Source organism: Panicum virgatum, chromosome 9K, assembly GCF_016808335.1.
Source record: "Panicum virgatum strain AP13 chromosome 9K, P.virgatum_v5, whole genome shotgun sequence".
In the NCBI taxonomy this organism is placed as follows: Eukaryota; Viridiplantae; Streptophyta; class Magnoliopsida; order Poales; family Poaceae; genus Panicum; species Panicum virgatum.
Genome location: NC_053144.1, coordinates 7,631,876 through 7,653,592, shown reverse-complemented (window position 1 = coordinate 7,653,592; position 21,717 = coordinate 7,631,876). Strand labels below are relative to the sequence as shown.

Genomic DNA, 21,717 nt, shown 5'->3' with positions numbered 1-21,717 from the left:
TGTTCTGGGTTAGCCTCGTCTGGATCTCCAACGGCAACATTTTGTCTAGGTTTTGCTCCGTGGAGGCTGGAGCAAATGTTTGGCCTGGGAAGGAGCTATTGCCGGTATGACGACGGATGCGTGTTGTTTCTGGTCGATCTCAGCGACAAGAAGGGAAATTAAAATCATCAGGAGGTAAACGTTCAGTGACAAACAGATGGTCAAAGTCAACCGCCGCGGCATTTGCTTGCTTCGCTCACACAGGCGAAGTCAGAACAAGGGGCTGCCATCCTCTTTTCCTTGGAGGAGAAGGGAATCACTCGTCAACCCCCTCCTCTCCCTGGCCTGCCGTCGTCAGCAACGCGGAGGAATCGAGGAGCCATGGGCCCAGGAAGCTGGCGTCGTTCGCGCAAGGAGAGAGGCGCGGCCAATCCAGCCATGACGTGGAGCTCAAGTTGTCAACCCCTTTTTTTTCGTGAAGCTGTCAGCTGCGCGGCAGAGACCGTTAGCGGTCAAAGCAGCGGGCAGGACGCCAGGACCTGGTGGCCACTACAGGCCCTGCTTAGTTTGTTTGCGATAGGAAGTATCGCAAATTTTGATCAATAATTAAAAGTATTAAATAAAAATAATTTATAAAAGTAACTTTACAACTTTGTTCTACTTCGCGAGACGAATATAATGAGGCATTTGGTCGTACGATTAGAGATTAGTTATTGTAGCATTACTCTAGCCAATCATCGATTAATTACCGTCATTAGATTCGTCGCGAAAAGTTACACTCATCCGTGAAAAAATTTTGCAAATAAATTTCGTTTAGTACTCTATACATGTAAAATTCTATTTTTGCGATAGGTGGAACCAAACAGGGCCACAGAAACCACCGGGAGGCTATACATCGCCCGGGCTACAAACCACGAATCCATCGCCTGAAGAGTTCTAACGTGGGTTCGTGATGTAAATTCGGCCCATTATCGTTTTTCCATCTGGTGCTCTGTCGGTTCAAGGATGCTGCTACTCTCGATGGGCTGCTGCCAGGCTGGAGCTGGCCCACCATATGGGAGGCAACGTGCATGTTCCAGCTACGCTAGTCTCATCATTTCCGGCGTGTCTTCGTGTGCTGGCGTTGCATCGATGTGCCATTTTCTTTTCTACTTTTTTCTACCATTACTAGTTTCCTTTTCTCCCATCGTTACTAATTTTTTCCTCTTATTTATTTACTTATTTTTTTCTTCTATTCCAAAGTAGATGGTTCCTTTATTTTCTAACCTGTATCATTCTTCTTTGTTTTCTATATGAACATAAATTCATAATTAATTCTTTAGAAAAGGAGGGTATCTCACATGTTTGTTTTTCCTCTTTTATTTTTTATTTATCATTCCTTTCCTTCCACTTTTTCCTTGCATTCTTTCTTTTTTTCCTTCCGTTATTTGTTTTTCTCTCTTTTAATATGTTTTTCTTCTATTTTTTCTTTTCCCTTTTTCTTTTCAATTTTGTTCATTATATTTTACATTGAAATGTTTGTTATTATATATATATATGTTTGACTATATTGTAGATGTATTTATCTTTATTTTATCTACATGTAACTAATTTGTTCGCAATACCAAATTATTTGTTCACTTCGTAGATTAAATTGTTCCGTAACATTGACCCGTTTGTTCGTGACATTTAGTTTTCATTATATACCCTATACAATTCAATGTTTGCGATGTGTAATATTTTGTTCGTTGTATATTATTATTTGTTCGTTATATTTAACTTTTTGTTTGCAGAAAATAAAATTTATTCGTGTTTTTAAAATATTTGTTCCCAGTTTTCAAAAATTAAGTATTTAGTATTTTAAAAAATGTTTATCAAAAAATATCATGTAAACATAGACAAGTGTGGTCTTGTTTTGAAGATTTTATCATAAAAAAGGTAATGGTGGTATTTAAATTTAATTTGGATGCTCGGTTTATTGTTTATAGTTTTTTTAATTTAAGATTTGCATACATGTGAATGATGTCATCACTTTTATTTACTTCTGTACGCATGCACATGCACAGATTCTCTCCCTCCTATTACATATTCCTTTCTATTTAAAATAGTAGGCGAGAGTAGTCAGATGTAAATGGGCCGGTCTAAAATTACGGACTACCGCTAGAATTCATATACTTTCGGTGATGGTTTGTGGATCTATCACCTGAGGTGATAGATAACCGCACCCCAGAAACCAGCCTTTCGGGGTGGGGGCAGAAACCAGCCGACAGGCAGTTACTCGACGCCGGCGACGATGTTGGCCGTCTCCCTTCACGGTTTCACCCTTGGGCTCATACTAGCAATAGCACAGCAGAGATGGCACTGTGCACGGCCTGGCACGGCAATGGAGCGACGAATCACGGCGGGCAAGAACACGAGATCGATTTCACTTTCACCGTAACCTTTTTTTTTCCGTCAGAGATGTCCTAAAGTAAACACAATCTATTGTTTAAGGTTCTGAACAACTGACTGCTGACACGCTAACTTCTTTCTTCTCCCTCTTTACAAGATCAAGCAACGAGAAATTTTTTTTTGTAGGGGTGATTCCTTTCTTCTCTTTTTTATCCTAGCTCTAGCTGACTGATGAAAGGATGGACAGGAGCGCCGAACGTCAGCGCTGCAGCTTCAGGCAGGCTCTACGGCGGTGCCGTCGCCCTCGCAGGGCACGTCCGGATAATGGCGGTGGCGGTGGCGGCGGCGGTAGCCCAGCGCCATGACGAACCCGGTGGCCGGCGCGCCCAGCGATGCCTGCACGGGCTGCTCCGGCTCTCTCCGCAGCCACAGCTCCACGAGCCCGTGCACCGTGCTCGAGGGGCAGATGGGCTCGCCGTGGAATGTGACCTCCACCTGCAGTCGCGGACAAACACAGGGATCGGTTAAAACAAATCTACAAACTCGGTTCTATCCATAGCAAAGGCAGTCAGATTCTCTGCTGAAAATCAATTATCTGTATCCTGGTGGTCGATCACATTCTCATGATTGATGTATGCGCTGAAAAAATACTCTAAAACAGGCAGGTTGAGAAGAGAGCAGGGCAGGTTTTTGTTGCTGTGTTAACCAAAATGAAAGTCTATAAAGTGATGTCCAAGAAAAACACCTCATCTTCATCAGCTATATCCAGTTTCTTCGCGATGTACCTCTGTACCGAGGAAATCTGCAAGCTGCTGTCTCTGAAGTAAAGAAAAAAAAATCGTATGAAATGAAGAAATTAGAATTCAGGGAACAGAATACATGCCACTACAGCTGAGAAACATTGGAATGCTCAGTAATGTGGTTTGCAAGTTCGAATGCCTAATAGAAGTTCCTATAAGATAGTCCCATGGAGCATATTGTGATTGTTGGCCCGAATTCTCAAGATGATGATGTTTTTTTCTAGGTACTTTCATTAGTGTTTCTACAAACAAAACACCATGTTATATCAGAGCTGAAATATAATTAGTTAACAAACCGAACAAGGGATTGTAGCATTACAAATTTACCACTATCGTGCATTCCTTAAAAACATTCCTACATCATCATCAATTCATCATCATGGTATGTTAAATAGCCAGGAGAGGACAAACCGAGCAAATATTTGGACAAGTCTAGCCTATGAATAAGAGGGCAGCACATAAAAGAGCTTCCTAGCATGGCAAGAATCAAAGAAAAATACGGGACTTAATGAGACTCACTTAATTCTCAAATAAATCTTTGATAACTCAGGCAGCTGTGGTCCTCCTTTCCTGAAAATAAATAAGCATTTTGAACTGAAATTAGAAAAAAAAAGCATAATAGGCTCATCACAATCATATTCTGAGTACTGAGATTGTGCAATCTTACTGGTTAGGCGAAGAAACTAATGAGAACCAGATGGAATTAGTTATTGGACCACGCAAAATGCTTGCAGAACCAGATAATCCTTGGTTCGAAACATCCTCTGCTGTTGCTTTATTTGTCGCTGTTGCAAGTTCTGAGGAACTGCCATTATTTTTCTCTTCAAGAGTTGGCTCATTTGAATGTTCCCCCACCCTTGTTCCAGGAATAGCTACTTCGTTTTCTGTCTCCTCATTCCCTATTGGGAGTTCACCCTCTTTCTTCTTTATTTTTTCTTCAGTGACGGGATGGATTTTGGGAATCGACCTAGGTGCTTTTGTCTTGCTTGCAGCATAAACCAAATGATTTGAAGGTTTCTGGAGCTCTTCCTTTTCAGCTGCCTTGCTATTCTTTCTCTTGGAAGACGACTTACTTGAGACTTCTACATCTGTATTTTGCTGTTTTGAAGCATAATGATTTGTGAGAAAAATAAATTTTACAAGAGAATTCACACCAAACTTTTACATGAAATAATCTGTTATTGCACAAACATCAGATAGTTCTTCATGTTTACCTGTTTTTTGTTTACAGCTGTTGCTGCCTTGGTCTGTTGTTGTGTTGAAGTTTTCTCGATCTTCTTCCGATCTCGACTTTCAGTTTTCTTTGCAGGTGTTGCCACCTTGGTAGATTGTGGTGCTGAGATTTTCTCAGTCTTCTGATATCGATCTTCAGGTTTAGTTGGTGATTTCATGGTTCCATTATTACTGGGAGAAGTCGCACGAAAAGCTGCTGCCTTTCTTGTACCTTTGGTTCTCTTTCCAGTCAAACCAGTCCGCATGGCTACACTTGGAGTTTTAACCACCAAGGAAGAAAGAGACCTCTGTTTTCTCTTTGGTGGCAATCTTGTTGGAGCCTTTACAGAATCAACTTTTCTCTTCTTAATTGGAAACAACTTATTCCTGATATCTTGAAGGTTGTGGTCAGGCCTTCAAAACAGGGAAACAATCACAGTCAGGCAGCAATCCATAGTTGATCATTCGATATACTAGACATAAATAAGCAGCTGAGCACTATGACCAACAATTCTGTTTCACACAAACAAGAAACCGGGTACTTAGAGGCAAACAAAACATTCAAAAAAGAGCTAAGGTAGAGGAGGTTGGTTTCTCCAACTTTTGTCAAATTAATTCTGTAAAGAAGGTAGTTACAAGCTGATATCCTTCCTCAAGTGATGATCATAAGAAATGATGTATGCTACCAGAGCTTCAAAAGGAAACAACAGTGTCGAAGGAAAGTTAATGTTTACTCCTAGTATTAAGCAGATAAGATGAGGCTATATTTTTTTATGGAGCTCACTTGTCTGAATTACATATATCCTAAGAAAATAGCCCTATATATGGGTTTCTTTCACAAGGTTTTATCCGTTGTGATAATCTCGGTGATCCTTTTTCTGCACTTTGACCACCCCTTGATCTTGGCGCCCTTGCTGGTAGACCGCTTAAGTTCGACAAAGAATTTTTCAAGATACACATTTTTGTAACTTATTAGCAATAGCATGGCGTGTAGGACTTCACATCACATTAATACTTCAAGGTTGTACTTATACAATAATCAAAATCAAAAAGTAAAAGGCATTGCCAGAACTGAGTAAGGAGAAACAATTATTCACAGAAGAAATTCAAAACTTAGAACGACTAGTTCACCTGAGTTTCTCTTCAGGATCACAGCCAAGATCAATGTTGCATACTGGGCAGCAGTTAACATCCTCGTCATTTATTTTCTCCATAATGCACACCCGACAAACTGTTGAAAATAGTCACAAGAGAAGTTAAAAGAACCTATTACAGTAACAACACATGTTAACTTCTTTCGCAGCAACAAGTAATGTGCAATATTTAGCGCGCAAACTCTGCAGGCTCCTGTCCAGTGAACCGTTTCCTTTGGTAGTATTAAGTATATATGCTGCTCTATGCAGCATGGCTGACATCAACACTACACTAGTACACTTAGAGTGAAGCTGCATGCATGTCTTCTGTCGCAAATTATTCAAGACACACTGATGTTCAGTTCAGTGAAACCAAGAATATTTTATCGACCAAGAATGCTAAAGAACTGGCATCCGCCCTATACCATGAAGGCATGAACTCTTTGACTAATTTCCATATACAAACCCCAACTCCCTCCACAAATAACTAGAAGGCAGTCGACAATCACAGCATCCTACTGAATTCCAATTCTCAACCTACAATCATAAGCACAGAGACTTATTGCTAACCGAGGATGCCACGTTTCTGATCAGAACCAGGCTAGAATGGCACCATCTCCAAACTCCCCCACCATTACCAAACTCACAGGAAGCTACTAGAATGCCCATACACTCTGCAACAAGTGCCCAACGCTTTACAGCCTTTTCCCCTAGCACCAAAAGCTCCGCGGTCCGCAAGTGTTCATGCACCGAAAGTTGTTCGATCACCCTGTCAGGGATCGCGAACGGGAGGCTGAGCCACGAGGATATGGCACCGGCGATCACCGCCGAGGGTCTGCTCAGGTCAGGGCCCAAGATAAAGAGCGGCACGCGTGACGCGTCCCACCGGTTGTTTCGAGCTCAGACTGCGAGTAGCCTGCAGCGGCGGCGATGAGACCTGCGAGACGCATGGGGGCGCCGGCGCGCCGCGGCTTTGCGGCATTGCCAACTTGGAAGAGCAAGAACCGAGCATACTCCAGCGACAAAAGGGACATGGCGCGGGTGGCGGCGGCGAGAACCGAGCCCGAGCGTGCGCAGGAGCCAGGAGGAAGCGATTGCACGAGCGAAGGAACCACGGAGGCAGCCGCCAGCCGGTCCAGTCGTAGGCGGCGGCACGACCATCCGGGGTCGCTCCCGCAGCAGCCAGCGAGCGGCTCCGCGTCGACAGAGCAGACCGAGGCCAGGAGAAAGCCCGCGCCTTTTGGACCTCGTGCAGATCAAGAGGCGCCACAGGGCACCTCGGGATCGTCGAGAACAGGCAAAGAAAACGCTAGGATGCACGAAAACGTGGAAGGAACCATCGCCGGCGTTGCCGGACTCGAAACCCTGACGCCCATGGCCCGCTGAGCTCCTACAGCAACGCCGGCCACGGGGAAGCAAACGCGAATTGAACGCCGCGCAAGGTGGACACGACGGGCAAAGACGCGGGACCAAAGCCACAATCCACGAGAAAGGCGGCGCGTTCGCCACCCTCCTGGGTCCTGGGATCAAAGAACTCGCATCGGACACCAGCCCGATCGCCCGGGGCACCAGAACGAGAGAAGGAGAAGAATCCCACATCAAAACCAAAGGACGCAGCGCGACGCGACACGGCGGGAGGAGACCGCCCACACGGGGGCGGCGGCGCGGCGCTGGGAAACCATAGCGACCGCCGCCGCGGGCGCGGGCAGGGATAGGCACAGCGAGGGAGCACGAGAGAACGGGGAAACAGAGAGACGGAGAGGGAGGGAGGGAGAGAGAAGAGAGAGAACTCACATGTGTGGAGGCACTGGGTTATGGCGGTGGCCTCCCTGAGGAGTCCCCGGCAGAGCGGGCACGTCATGCGCGCGGCGAGTGCATCCCGGCGAACGCGCGCCACCCCCCGCGCGGCCCCCATCTCCTGGGCTCCTCCTCGGCGGCCGCCGACCACCTCCTCTTCCTCCGAACCCCGTGGGACGCACGGCCTCGCGGCGTGGAAGCCTCGGCCTCAGGAAGACGCGGCGTCGAGAGGTGTCCCCACAGGCATTCGACGGCTGGAGGCGGCAGCGGCGGAAACGTGCGGCGCCGTGGCGGCGGCGGAGCTCCGGCGAGGCGCGGGGTGGGCGAGAAGGGGCTGAGGAGTATGTCTGGTTTATATATCGCCGTATTGGTGTGTATAAATAGAGGGGATGCGGTGGGATTTCGTGTGGGCGGCGCCGGGTGCGCGTAGCAGCGCAACCCGAGGGCCGGGAGAATTTCTTGCCCCAGTGTTTACGCCGGATACGTCCACGTAGGAAAACGTATTCTGAGTAGTTTTTTTAATGTTGCCATGAAATCGCTTTCACACGTTTTAAATTAGAGAAGTTATACAATGATTGAAAAAAATGAGAGTCGTCCATCTAAAAAAATCCTACGGTGGTCAAGGCAAGAAGTACATAGAAGTACCTAGACTAAAGTATCTGGTGGTAAAAATGTGGGACCAAATAAAAAAAGAGTGGAAGCAAATACTAATTAATTTAATTTTTTATAAATAAACAGCTAGAAAAATTCAATGGAAAAAATACCTAAAAGTATCTTACGGTACTTTAAGATTATTGCAACAGAGCTCTTCAAATTAAATTAGAAAACTCTTGGCGACTTGATATCACACTCGACGTTCGTTGAAGCTTTGCAATAATTATAAGTAAATTTGTACGATTAATAAGATAGCCGTGGGTGGGTGCATAGGCTGGAACGTTTTCCTTCATTTAAAAATGATGAATAAGATAACCAGTTTTCCTCACATGAGTGGATTATTTGACAGTTCGTAGGGTTCCCCCCAACTTGCCTGCGAATACACCAATTTTCGTGGCGACAATGATATATAATAGATAGTTATTTAACACTTTCCACATTGAAATCGACTCAACATATAGTCAGTTATAGTTGGTTTTCGTCGGCACCTAGTGAACTATATCTGTTGGGGCAGGTGGGATGGAGGTTGTTGGATCGACAGATAGCAAGTGGTGAGGCGAGTTAGGAGTGCTAAGAGGATGATTAGTGAATACCTATGTGGCAAGCCAGTAGATAGCTAGTTTATGGTGATGTTTTTTTTAACGAACCACACAAGATAGTGTGAGTTTCTATTAATATAGTAGAAAAATACAAGACTACAGTCTAGAAGACCATAGACAGGAAAAAGAAAAAGAAACGAAAAAAGAGAGCACACCCGGTTAGATTGGGACATCAACACAGAGAACTCCGCAACTCTACTCCCCCGGTTGGATTGGGCATCAACACGGGGAACAAACCATCTCAACTCTCACCAGGTTGGACTGGGCATCAACACGGGTAAAAACTCAAAGACTGCAGGCCACAGCGGCCGAGCAAGCCAAGATGCCGCGGCTACCAACCTTCTTCTGCCTAGGAAGTCGCTGTCGAAACACAATCCCGCGTCGATAAGAAGTCGAGAAAACCCAGACTGCACCACACCGAGGAGGCCACCGCCATGCAGAACCTACTGCCATAGTGCCGCTGCCCCACCATACACCATCCGACAGAGTGAAACCATCGAATCCGGACCTCTCGCAGGCTGCCTTCGCCATCACCACCGTGATGACACAACGCGCGGGGGCCTCGCCACACCCGCCGTTGGACCTCCTCGCTCTCGTCGCCACGCAGAAGACACCGCACGCGGGGCCTTGCCATGTCCGCCACAGTACTCCGTGTCGCAAATTCGTTTCTTATATCGCTGTCAGGATGATTAATGGTGTTGCCCGTGTTCCAAGATCCCTATCAAACAGCCGAACCATGCATGCCAGACGACCGCATCGTGTTGCGCCACCCACGTAGCAGCCACCGCTGCCATACTAGCAAGCCAAGTTGTTGCTTGCGCCGCCATTCGACGATGTACCACACCGGAGTCGCCGAGCAAGGCTGAGCAACCCGCCGCAGTCCGCTGCAAGCCAAGCCGTCCCATGATGTTGGGGCCGCAAGCGCTGCCCTCCGACGCAGTCCCACGCCGCACTGACAGTTGCCAAGCAACACCAGCCGCTGCAGTCCGCTGCAAGCAGCCAAAACCAACATCCATGTGACGCCCCCCGGCCACCAACATGATTTTGGTCGCCGCCGCACAAGATCGGCAACCCCATTCAAGCTCGCCACCTGCACCAAACCGCCCCGCCAAGCCACCGGCAAGACCTCCACCGTCAGGCCGAGATGGGTCTCCACCAGCGACGCCCCCAAGAAGGTAACGACGTCAATGGCGCCGCCGTCGCCCGTCCAACAAGTGGACAGGGTTTTCACCTAGAGAAAACCGCGCATAAGGGATGGGCTCCAAGATGACGCCCCCAACGGAAAGAACGACACCCTTAGGGTCGTCGTCATCGCCACCAGCAGGAAGCCGATGAGGCTTTCGCCCGGAGAATCACATCTCTAGCTGCACGCCCACCGACCGGCAAAACCACGGAAGTCTTCCAGGGGCCAGCGGCGCCACCAAGCCGCCACCCGTCACGGCGAGCACACGCCAGCTCGCGCCGCGCCAGCCGCAGTCGGGCAGATGCAGGCCAAATCACCGACATCCCCTAACCCGCCGCACATTGCCGTTGGCCGCAGCCTCGCCACCCTGTCGGCAGCTCCACACCAGCATATCAGCTCTTCCCTGCGGGCGCAACTCACTACGGCCACGCGCAGGTCGTACGTCGCCGTGGCCCTCCACGGCCAAGACCGGCGCACCATGGACCGCCGCGGCGCCAGCCTGCTGCCGCACGGGCACCGCGACGGGCCACATCCTCGTGGACGCCGCCGAGTCGCCGGTCCGCAGATGCGTGGATGTCGTGCCGCACGCCCACGTCGCGCGGATGCCGTGCCGCTGACCCGTCCTCATGTCGAGGCCGCTGTTGCGCGAGGGCTGCACGCCCCACGCCGCGCGGGCAGCTCGCTCCACGCTAACGCCGCCAATGCGCGCGGCCCTGCGCCTTACACCGTCGCTGCCACCGCGGGCAACGTTGGTCGCCACCACGGGCTGCGCCGAGGTCGCCGCCTCCGCCGCGCGCAGACTCCCGCCACCTCGACTCCGCCACCGCAGCCCCATTGGCCTCGCCGCCGACGCTCCCCGCCAGATCCGGCCGTGGAGGGCCCGGATCCGGCCACCGGCGCCACGGATCCGGCACGCCGCCGGTGCCCCGCGGCTCGGCGCCGGCCGACCGCGCGCCGCCCCCGCACGGCGGAGCACGCGGCCAGCCCGATCGAAGTCCTCGCCGCCGTCTTCCTAGGAGCCGCGCGGGCTTCCGAGCGGACACCTCCGACGGCGGCGAGCAGAGAGGAGGAGATGGTGGCTACGCAGCAGCGGAGGCTGTAGCAGCGGAGGCTGGGGGCGCCGCCGAGTCGCCCCGTGCGGAGGGCGACGCGGAGGCCGGCCCGTGGTTAATTTCTCCCCTCGAAAGGATCAAATTAACCAACGGTGCTATGTTGTTTATGGTGATGTTAAAAAAGAAATTTTGTTTTGTCCTCCTTGGATATCTTAACTTATTTCTTCCCCATTCTTATGAGTTTGTGCTTCAATTCCAGGGAAATCCAACCTAATACCCTATTTCTCTAACGAAATTATGTGCATCAAGTTAGGGGTGCCGAACTAGGGAGAACGAGGCTTACCGAGTTTGGACGTGGGGTCGAGGCAGGGGAGGGGGGCTTGGTGATGGTAGTGGGCATAAAGTGTGGCGGCAAACACCACCAATCGCCAAAACGTGGAGGAGGCTGGTTGGATGGTGCTGTGCAAAGGCTCCAGGGTAGCTAGGTTCACGTTCTTTAGATCAAAGGTGCCAGGAGACGGAAAGAGCCTTGCAAAGCAGGGCATCACAACGGTTAATTGATTGGAAGCTATGGAAGAAAGAATGTTTGGAAGTTGAAAATTCAATTTGCACATTCAATTTTGTCCAATGGTAGAAAAAATATCAATCTGCTCTGCTCGGTGAGCGATCATGTCTGCAGCTGGAAAGCAGTTTTATGTAACTGCTTTTATAGTAACGCCGTTTTGGTTTTTCTGAGACGCGCCCGGAATCTCTCGGTTTATGCTAGCATGAGGCCTTTCATCTAAAAAGCCTGAGAGGAGATTATATCAGGTCTCATGGCCTATGATGGCAATGGATGAGAGAGACATGTATCCAATCTTAATGACTTTATTATTATAATAAGACTAGAATTAGCGGGGGGCATGTAACCGCCGAATCATTCTAGCAGTATACTTCAGAATCTGCTATACGACGGTACCATGTTTTGGCTCGTCTAACCAGAGGCCAGGGCACTTGATGAAACGTGAAGAGGGACTCCCAGCTGGGGACCCCCATGGCGGTGGTCCAGCAGCGCCCGCGGCTGCACCCGGATTGTGCCTTTGTCCATCCGTCGTGCAATGCTCCTCACCTCGACCGACCTTTTTTTTCTGACGGCTGTTGAAGGGAAGGGGGCTGCAGCAGCCAGGCATGACCGCGTGCTGTCAAATGGTTGTGCAGCACTGAATTTGTCTTCAGAAAAAAAAAAATCTGTCAAGAACAGTCTGGGCAACACGCACGATCAAGTGGCAAGTGCCTCCGGTCTGTGTGGGTTTAGCAGCCGGACTTGGCAGCAGAAAGAAAGAAAGCAGTCTCCACTCTCCAGGGATATCGGACTTTGTTTGCTTCCTCTGCCTTGGAACCTCCTGACACCTTTCATCGCGTACGGTCTCCCCTTTTGCCGTTAACCTGACAGGGAGCGACGAGTGGAGCGGTGGCGGCCCGCCCGGGGGGGCCAACGAGGGGCGGAGGAGGTGGAGTGGAGCGGAGTGGAAGCCAAGTCTCGAATCAACGCGGGCAGAAGCTCAGGCTTGTTTGGCTCGAGGATTTTTTTCAGAAGTCCCTATCACATCAAAAGAAATCTTACTATTTTATAGTATTAAATAAAATCTGTTTATAAATGTTTTTTGACAGCTGAGTGATTTTTCGCGAGACGAATCTAATGAGCCTAATTAATTCATAATCTGCTACAGTGATGCTACAGTAACCATTCGCTAATCATAGATTAAGATACCTCATTAGATTCGTCTCGCGGTTTAGCCCCAAGATTCTGCAGTTAGTTTTATAATTAATATTTATTTAGTACTTTTAAATATAAAAAATCCGTAGGACTTTTTTGAAGTCCCTGTTTCTAAACACCCCCTCAGTCGCGTACTCGCGTTCGGTCAGCTGTTAAATCAGCCCGGAACGAGAGAGACGGAGAGGAGGAGACGCCGCGTGCGGCGAGAGATGGGCTACTGGGCTTTCCTTGCCCGAGTGGAAAATGGAAGCCCAACTAACACGGGTAGTTGGGCCATATGGGATGTCAATCCACTAGACCGGAAGCCCATTTTTCTGTACGCAATGGCTAGGAATCAGATCCCTGTCTTTTCCTTCTCTTCTTAATATAACTAGGAAAAAAAGAATTCACATTCGCTGGTACACCATATTTGCTATGCTAGCAGATCAAGGCATGACACGACACGGCACTAGCCCTGATAAATCTCGTGATACCGATGCGATCGATTAGGCTCCTACCGTCATACGGACCAGTACATGCTATATGTTGCCAGCTGCCAAGCCAGACGACGCAGGAGGCCGCCCAATAATTCGCGCAGGCCGGCCAGAACCTCTAGCACCAGTCCGGGCAAGCAGCCGCTGCCGACGATAGATCCCCTCCCCCCCACCTCGAAGCGGCAACGCTCCTGCCCGATCGATCGATCGCAGTAGCCAGCCACGCAACCTCGTCTCGTGCGGTGGTTCCGGACGGCACCGGCAGGTCGACCGATCGGGCGCGTCCCGTGCTGGCGCACGCCTCCGGACCCGGGAGCCACCACCACCGCGCGCGCGCGGCGACGAGCCAGGATCAGGGCTCGGGCACATGGAGCCTTCCCGGCCTTGCCGAAACGGGGCGGGCACCGGTAGATTGCGTGGAGATCCCTCCCATGCAATTCTCCGTGCAACGTTGTTGTCCCGGCAGGCAGGACCACCTGCGCGCCCGGTGCCCCGCCGGGATACTTAAACGCCCTGCCGGCCGCCTGGCCGGACCGCCGGTAACTAGAGCTGCCACACCGCGCACTTGGCTTGCCAGTGCTTGCGCTGCCTGAGCTCAGGTCTGAGGGTCAATGGCGGGCGCGGCGGCGGCGGAGCGCAGGGTGATCAGGGTCCTCCTCGTCGAGGACGAGGAGATCCACCGGGTACGTACGTGCGTTGCGGGCGCACGCACCAACTCTGAGTAGTCTTAGCTAGTGTGTACATGCTCGGTGCTGAGGGCCGGCTGGTGCGATCGCCCTGGCGCGCAGTTTCTGGCCAGGGCGCTGCTGCGGGACGCCGGCGGCGTGGAGCTGAGCGAGGCCTGGAACGGCGCCGAGGCGGTGCGACGCGTGCGGGAGGGCGGCGCCTACGACCTCATCCTCACCGACCGGCAGATGCCCGTCATGGACGGACACGAGGTACCTCGTCGGTGCGGCTGCGAGCGCCGTTACACAACAAACTCGCCCGGTTTCAACTGTAGCGACGTCGACGAGCTGACGCCGACCGGCGTGTGCGTGCAGGCGACGCGGCAGATTCGGGCGCTGGGCGTCACGACGCCGATCGTCGGGCTGTCGAGCGACAGCCTCGCCGCCGACGCCGACGCGTTCATCAAGGCCGGGGCCGACCACTTCACGCCCAAGGTGAGCCAGCCAACTGACCGCGTGCTCTCTCATGCACGGACTCCTCTCTTGTACAAGGGGTAGGTGGGCAGTGCAGCATTGAGCGGCTCTGTTCCGAGCGATTGTTTCTTTGAGATGATTCAGTGAGCATTTCCTGATACTGTCTGAACCTGTGTGCTCGCAGCCGCTGTCCAAGGAGAAGCTCGACAATATCCTCGCCAAATTCAATCTCGCGTAGCTCTGCCTGCGATCTCAGATTCTCAATAAGGTCCAAAATAAATGAAGCCTCGCATTAGAAAAGTACTCCATATCGAATTGGCTTTCTTCCCAAAGGTCTCAGTCTCTGGGCCTTGGGCCTTGTAGCTGTTTGTGTCCGAAGCTGTCGCTCAAAACAGGAAGCAGACGCCTCTGGTAGTAATGTACAATTCATAACCACTCTATGTGTTAGTAATAGCTTTATTATACCGATGTTATAAAAAAGCGCTTTATTATACCAAAGAGAAGATGATGTTTTCAACAGGAGGCATAGGCCTCTAGTAAAGTAAGATTAGCTTGCAGAAGGGTAAAGGACTTCCAGAAACTCAAATCACGCGAGATATGAGAATATCATTGTCACGCTGGTGCCATCGTGTTAACACTCATTCAGAAATGTCACAAGCAATGATTCAAATTATAAGAGGAAAAGGGAGGCTTTTCTACACGAAAAGTTAAGGAGAACGCAGATACCTGTGCAACAGTTATGAAATAATTTGAGAAAGAGCTACCTAGTTAATAGCGTCAACTTCGATAACTCGCAGAAAACATTAAGAAACCGGGAAACAAGTGGGAGACATCGCCATATATTTCTTTTGCATTAATTTTTTTTCTATTAATTGTTCCTATTCAATATCCCCAATTTGATACTAATGAATTTGGTACAAGAGATGAATCACACCGCAAAGTTGATGCTCTCTAGCTCAATTTACAGTTGAGGGAAGCAAGCTGCGGTTATTTCAGCTATTCAGGATCCAACGAGACCCTTGTGCCTCGCATAAGCAACAATGGAGACAAACATAAAGGCGCAAAAAAGCCCGGATACGAGAACCACCTGTTACAGGGGGAATAAGTTACAGAAAACAACAAGCCATCAATCAGACAATTATCACACAGCATGTCAGAGTGCGAGCAGTAACTTACCCATTTGAAGACGTATCCATGGTCCTCATTCCAGGTGTACGGTATATTCATACCAAAGACTCCAGCAACTAACGAGTAAAGCGACAAGCAAACGGTCCCAGAACTCAAGAATAACTCTAGCTGCGGGGATCAAAAGGAAAAAATATGTTACACTAACATAGTGCCAAAATGCAACAAGTATTAATCAAGACTTTGCTTGGGTGATACGACAAGTTTATGGGAATGAACTGCCCATTCAGCACCTATTGATTAACATCAAACTACTAAGGTGCTACTTGTCTAAAACCAATCTGCATCTCTGAAGTTTCTACATATCTAACAATGTCCTGTGCTATTGTAAATTACCTGAATCAACTGATTACGGTGGTTGTCAAGCTGCACAGCAAAAGAAAGAAAAACAAAAAAAAAGACTTTAGAAACTGAATGGTAAAAACATACTAGCACGCAAACACAAAACGTTACCTGGATATTGATGTAATCTTCCGTGTCATCAATGTACTCTCTCAGCTGAAAAGGTGCCGCGGAAAAATACAGTGTCAGCACAGGGCTAAATCCTAAAAGTTCTCATAGCATGAGGACAGTGATGTTGTAAAGTTAAAACCAGCTACGCCAACTTACCGTTGTCAATTTGTTTAAAGTGCCATCAATTTGCATGAAATATGCCTGCAAATTAAAGAAACTCCAAAGACTTAACCAAAGGCAATAACAACCGATAAGTTATGGCCTTCAAGTAAAGGAGCAAAATACAAACCTCCAGCAACATCTCCAGTTCTTCCACATCATTCTCATTTCCATGTATGGTAGGTGCACTGGCTCTGCTTGCTCTTGATATTTTTGAACCAATAGTTGGGGATGCAGGGAACCAATTTGGTCCTCCAGAACCACTGACAGGGGAAGATGCCCCAGCCAACTTTCTAGACAAGTAAAGATCAGCCATGTCATCATCATCATCCAATAATTGTTCAAGCTCATCTCTCACCTGGCAAATAGAGAACATTTTGTGATACCTTTTGTTTATGGACAAAACCATAAAAAGAGAACAAAAATCCAAGACTCGTACATCATAAAATAATTAGCTTTAGAATGGCTGCATTGTGAATATCTTACACAGAAAGGTCAACCAAATTTGTTGGTTCATTTGTAGAGAATATGTTTTCCAGAAAACTAAGCTACTCAATCGCATCAAAGCATTTTAAGGCAAACAATACGGTACAAAACTAAGCTAATTCAACACAGGTCCAGAATCAGAAGTTTGCTCTTTTGTTTCTTAAAATTAAAAACTCAGTGTAGTAAAGTATAGAAATGTCATCAGCAATTCAGCACTCTTCCAGATACCGACATCTTAGTGTTTGCTTCAGTTCTTGAAATGAACAAATTGAACCTACTAGGAAAAAAAACATATTTCCTGATCCCTATAGTCAATTCTATCTTCTAAGCTTATCAATCCCCAAAGGCCAATGAACATTGGGCTTTCCTGTCACGACTGTCTAGCCTCTTGCAGCGACATGGCTCATGATCAGAGCTAAGCTTCCACAAAGCATAGGAACTGGGATTGCAACATGACTTTCGGAATACAGTGAATAGCACAAGATCCACATTCTCAAGAAAATATGCAAAAGTTTCACTGTACATAAAAGTTATAGCAAATCAAATGGAATAGAATGAAGAGGAACCAGACCTTCTGAACCCTTGCAGTCAATCTTGTCATGCCGCTTTTTAACTTTCGTACTCTATCCAAGTTGCGGCTGCTGATCTGTGAGGTCCACAACAGTTCAGCTTAATGTGGAAAAAAATGAAGTTGCTACAGCAGTGTATGAAGAGGATGTAATTAGGAATTAGAAAGATCCTACTAATGTGCCTTCATGGGTATACTGAATCCTGGAAACATATGATGTTGTCAAGGAGATCGCTTTGCATGTTTTGTCAATACTATTCACCAATGCAGCTTTAGTTTATTCTGGGGTGCCACCATGCAACTTAGCCAATATTATGTTGGAAGTGAATTAAACTTAATCACACAGCAGATTATCTGTTACAGTTAGAATGAATTGAAAATTATGCTTATATAGACTTATGTTTTCACTTTCAGACTAGCATGCTTGAAAGATAGCAATTTTAGTATTCGTTTAGCCTTATTTACAAATCAGCATGTAAATTTGATTGCTACCAAAATGATGCCAGAATATCTATGACCAAAAGGGGCTAAGGGAGGTCGAGCATCAAGGTCACTGTTGTTGCAATCTTTTGTTGTCATTACGTGTAGAAATTTCTACCAAACAATGCTAGCTCTCCCTAGTTCCCTACAGATAAGAAACTAAAAGATGATTCTGCAGCATTACTTTATCCAATGTCTGCATGTATATCCAAATTTCATTTATGAAAAAAAATGTAAAGTAGCACATTTCTGAACCCTGCAATTAGCATATCTTTCAAATATTACTTAAAACAAATCAGATCATGTTTCCAGGGCTGGACTTTGTTAATACGTGCTAGAGTGATCTAATCAAGTTCATACTAATGGAACACAGTATGCTAGCACATTCACTCACCATGGATGTCAATTCATCCAAAGCTGGGTAAGCATCAGTCTCAAGCTCAGTAGTGCGCGCATCAAGGAAACTGCATATAGCTTCCAGAGTAACCTCCAGTGCACGAAACTCAAAAGGAGATTCTGGAGTTCATGAAATCAGATTGCAGGATGTTAATGAATTGTGTATAAATACTCTGGGAATCCATTAAGAACTTAGCAAAACAATCCAACCAGAATAAACATTAGTGAAACAACAACCAGGCTTTTGTTGTACTTTCATCTAGCATGAGCCAATTACACAGATAGAATGTTTGCCATCAATTGACCCAAGGGGATCAAGATATGGCTCCAAATGGGCAAATGGCACGTGAACTGTAATTTGTTTTTCTACAGTAGACAAACTTAAAAAAGCATAGGATCAGTTTACAGAAATGAAACATAATGGTCTCATATAAATCAAGTATCGATTTGGGTTTATACTTAGAAATATGTTACTATGCTCTGGTCAATGTTATTCTTTCTTCATGATCATCTTTGTTTGAGAAAAGAAAAGGGATAGTGTGCAGGCACACACACACGTCACAATTCACAAACAAATCATAATTTGGATATCTCAAGTCGCTTTCATAATTTCATTTATGCGAAACTCCTAGTATAAGTCAAATGAACATAATTTAGAGAGAGGGGAGCCATACAACATTATTGACCCAGTGCAAGGAGACCATGATAGCGCATTAGCATATCACAGTTAGGTGCCAAGTGCCATGGCTATATACTGTGGACTTTCTACTTGGACCCAACATGTCGTATTTTTCCCAAAAGAATGTCCTGGACAAGGACACAGACCAAAAAAGAAAGGAAGGAACACAATGGCATGTCCATATCTCAATCAAAATATTTTACATCCATTTATTCATTGTGTACTTTTTATGGCTAAAAACATTTCTTTGCTTGTTTGTTCAGGCATCAAAGTAAAATGGAATACAAGAGGGATATATGTCAAACAAAGTAACTACATCAACATTACACAAATATAGAAACATCCTTCTACCACAAGCAGTTGACAAAAGAATGGCAAAGCCCAACTTACCATCTTCTTCCGCCCCTTCTGCATCATGCTGGCCACTTAAGTTCTCCTTTCCATCATGCTGAGTGGCACTTGATGGTGCTAAGCGCCTCCGGAGCTCCTCTACTACGGGGATTACATTCTCATCAGATGGATCCCTAAGCAAAACCTGAGCCAAGCCAGACACAGCAGCTGTGAGTTACCACATCTACCACACCTAAGAAAGGAGTATTTAGGATCCTCAGTTCCAACTATGAAATTACAGATATCTAATCATCCAAGTTAGCATGAGTGATATTGCAAGTTTAACTCACAGAAACCTGTTACTACTCTAGAGCCCAGATTATGAGAAGAACAAATTGAAAGCTCATAGCAGCTAACCAGTCGAAAGAAGAACTAAGCAGTACAATTCAAAATTTACCTCCTCGGAAGTAATGATCGCCTTTATATGCTGCTCGAACCACCGATGAAGATTCCATCAAAAGAGAAAACAGACTTTGTTAGAAACTGCCTTTTACATGTTGAGATAAAGCAGCTGCATCAAAGTAATCAGCGCCCTTAACCATGAATGCAAAACCTCCATCAGAAATTCAGAGATCATGAAAAATCACCCGCAGCTAGGGGATCAGTCAAGCGGAGCCTACTAAAAAGTTGGTTCTGCCGCTCAACAATTGGCAGCACCGTCTAGCCACAAAGCACCATGTAACACCAAAAAAATCCTCAAAAGGAACCGAAATTCAAGTAATTCCGGGGCAATAATTCCTCGCATAATTGGTAGCACAGAGTCACCTCAGCTGCTCAGCATCGGCGAGGCGGGGACCAGGGGCGCACCTCGAGGTTGAGGACGATGGCGCGCTCGCGCCCGAGGATGGTGGAGGGGTAGGAGAGCAGCGGGTCGAGGATGCGGAGGTCGCGCGCGTTGATGTCGACGCGGTGCATGATGGCGTACTTGTCGGCATCCAGCACCCGCTCCTCCCCGGCCGCGTCGAACAGGATCCAGCTCCGCGACGCGCCCCGCTTCTTCCCCTCGCCCCCGCCCCCCGCTCCCGCCGCAGCCATCTCCAACGCCGCGGCGGCTCTCACATCTCCGGCGCCCGCCCACGCCGCAGCCACCGCCCACGTGGACGGTGGACGCAGGACCCTTTACTAGGACAGGAATTTTGCGGCGAAGAGGGGTAATAAATGGCGACGACGGGAGAGAGAGAGAGAGAGAGAGAGAGAGGAGGGTGGGTGCGCAGAGAAGAGGAGAGATGCGGCGTGGCTGCTCCGGACCTCGGGTGCCCGTAGGGTTCGTGTGTGTGCGTGCGATGGGTGGATCTACGAATACGAGCACGGGTGATCAGTTTGGTACTTTTGGTTAGCGGAGGGGATGAAAAAGGAATCCTAATTACCTAATTATGTAGGGTTAATTTGTTTGGTGCTATTATAATTTTGCAAGTTTTGAATTCTACCATTACAATTCACCAATTTAGATTCGTGCCATTACAATTCTAAAGTTGTCTGAGTGGTGCAATTTTCTACGACTTTGATGCTTTTGGGTCCACACACAGATCGTTGTATTTTTGTATGGACTAAAATACCCATGTTGTTGCTCTCTCTCCACATTACTGTCTAGCGGGTCCCACATGTCATATCTTTCTTCTCCGATCCCACTATGGTCCTCGGCAATAGAAGCGGCAGGGGACCTCGAACGTTGCTGGTGCGAGCAGCGACCTCAAGCCGTCAGCAGCCGGCTGGCCGGTGGCCGCCGTCCCCGTGCATCCGATCTGTAGCACCGCGAGGTCGCTGCGGAGGACAAGAGATGCGACGCGACCTGATGCCTGACGTGGCAGGGGTGAGCTCCCAATGGCGCACGCAAGACCGCAAGCGGCGGGCAGATGTGGTCCTGCTCCCTCCCGGCGGTGAATCTCCAGGGGCAGAGCAAATCCGCTACAGCCCACCTCAGTACCCCACCTTGGATCAATGGGAGGCGGCATGCTGATCGAGACACCAGGAGCCCCATTTGTTTTTAGTAGCTTTGTCATAGCAGAAGCAGTAGCCCGTCCAGCTCCACCCATCGAGCTGGCGGCGCTCTCCTCTGCGGCTCCGCTCCGTCCAATCGCAGGAGGGGAGAAGCTGCCCATCGAAGCCAACCCCACCTGATCTCGTCTGCGCAGTTCCTGCGGATCTCATGGGCGAGCCGTCCGTCCGCCTGGTGGCCGTTGCGCCATCCATCATCAACCTTCGGCCGCCGCCGGGCCTCGATTCGTCATCTCCGGGCGTAGATCGAGTGTCCTCGGGCCTCGATTTGGCTTTCTCCGCCTTTGCTGGCTGGGTGCAGTAGCGTGGGATGATGAAGGATATGACATGTAGGACCTGCTAGACGGTAATGTGGAGAGAGAGCAACACCATGGGTATTTTGGTCCATACAAAAATATAATGACCTGTGTGTGGACCCAAAAGCATCAACGACGTAGAAAATGGCACGACTCGAACAACTTCAGAATTGTAATGGCACGAATCTAAATAGGTGAATTGTAATGGTAGAATTCAGAACTTGTAAAATTGTAATGGCACCAAACAAATTAACCCAATTATATATGCTCATGGTAGTTAAAGCTTTCCTATAATCAATGGCTGTATGAATTGACAGGCTGTTTTGCAGTAAAGACCCTGATCTTATTTCATATGGAGGACCTGCTTTAGTTGAAATGCTAACGCATTCATTTGATTTGATTTTTTTTGTCAAACGCTTAAGGATGCGTTTTTGGTTGGAGGAATCAACCAGGACGGAGCCGCTCCATTCCGTTTTTTGCAGT

At 48.1% G+C, this 21,717-nt stretch overlaps 3 protein-coding genes across 4 annotated transcripts; 1 reads left to right on the top strand and 2 right to left on the bottom strand.

Annotated features, from left to right (window-relative positions):
• Positions 1-2,381: 2,381 nt before the first annotated feature.
• Positions 2,382-7,635, bottom strand: LOC120649813 (E3 ubiquitin protein ligase DRIP2-like). The gene is made up of 7 exons (XM_039926713.1): positions 7,289-7,635; positions 5,493-5,592; positions 4,364-4,775; positions 3,817-4,247; positions 3,669-3,719; positions 3,095-3,167; positions 2,382-2,844 (listed from the first exon to the last, which is right to left on the bottom strand). The coding sequence occupies exons 1-7, from the start codon at positions 7,407-7,409 to the stop codon at positions 2,623-2,625; spliced, it is 1,410 nt and encodes a 469-aa protein (XP_039782647.1). The 5' UTR covers positions 7,410-7,635; the 3' UTR covers positions 2,382-2,622.
• Positions 7,636-13,551: 5,916 nt separating this feature from the next.
• Positions 13,552-14,639, top strand: LOC120649812 (two-component response regulator ORR41-like). 2 transcript variants are annotated; one of them, XM_039926712.1, is made up of 4 exons: positions 13,552-13,691; positions 13,797-13,946; positions 14,049-14,168; positions 14,332-14,639. In XM_039926712.1, exons 1-4 carry the CDS (start codon positions 13,620-13,622, stop codon positions 14,383-14,385), a joined length of 396 nt encoding a protein of 131 aa, XP_039782646.1. In that variant the 5' UTR covers positions 13,552-13,619; the 3' UTR covers positions 14,386-14,639. The 2 variants fall into 2 exon arrangements, with proteins under 2 accessions (XP_039782646.1, XP_039782644.1); XM_039926710.1 differs by having other exon boundaries at positions 13,554-13,691; positions 13,797-14,168.
• Positions 14,640-14,968: 329 nt separating this feature from the next.
• LOC120649811 (magnesium transporter MRS2-I-like) lies at positions 14,969-20,241 on the bottom strand. The gene is made up of 11 exons (XM_039926709.1): positions 19,751-20,241; positions 19,341-19,370; positions 18,944-19,088; positions 17,873-17,994; positions 17,002-17,076; positions 16,075-16,302; positions 15,942-15,986; positions 15,786-15,830; positions 15,669-15,698; positions 15,324-15,443; positions 14,969-15,234 (listed from the first exon to the last, which is right to left on the bottom strand). Exons 1-11 carry the CDS (start codon positions 19,976-19,978, stop codon positions 15,148-15,150), a joined length of 1,155 nt encoding a protein of 384 aa, XP_039782643.1. The 5' UTR covers positions 19,979-20,241; the 3' UTR covers positions 14,969-15,147.
• Positions 20,242-21,717: the final 1,476 nt, after the last annotated feature.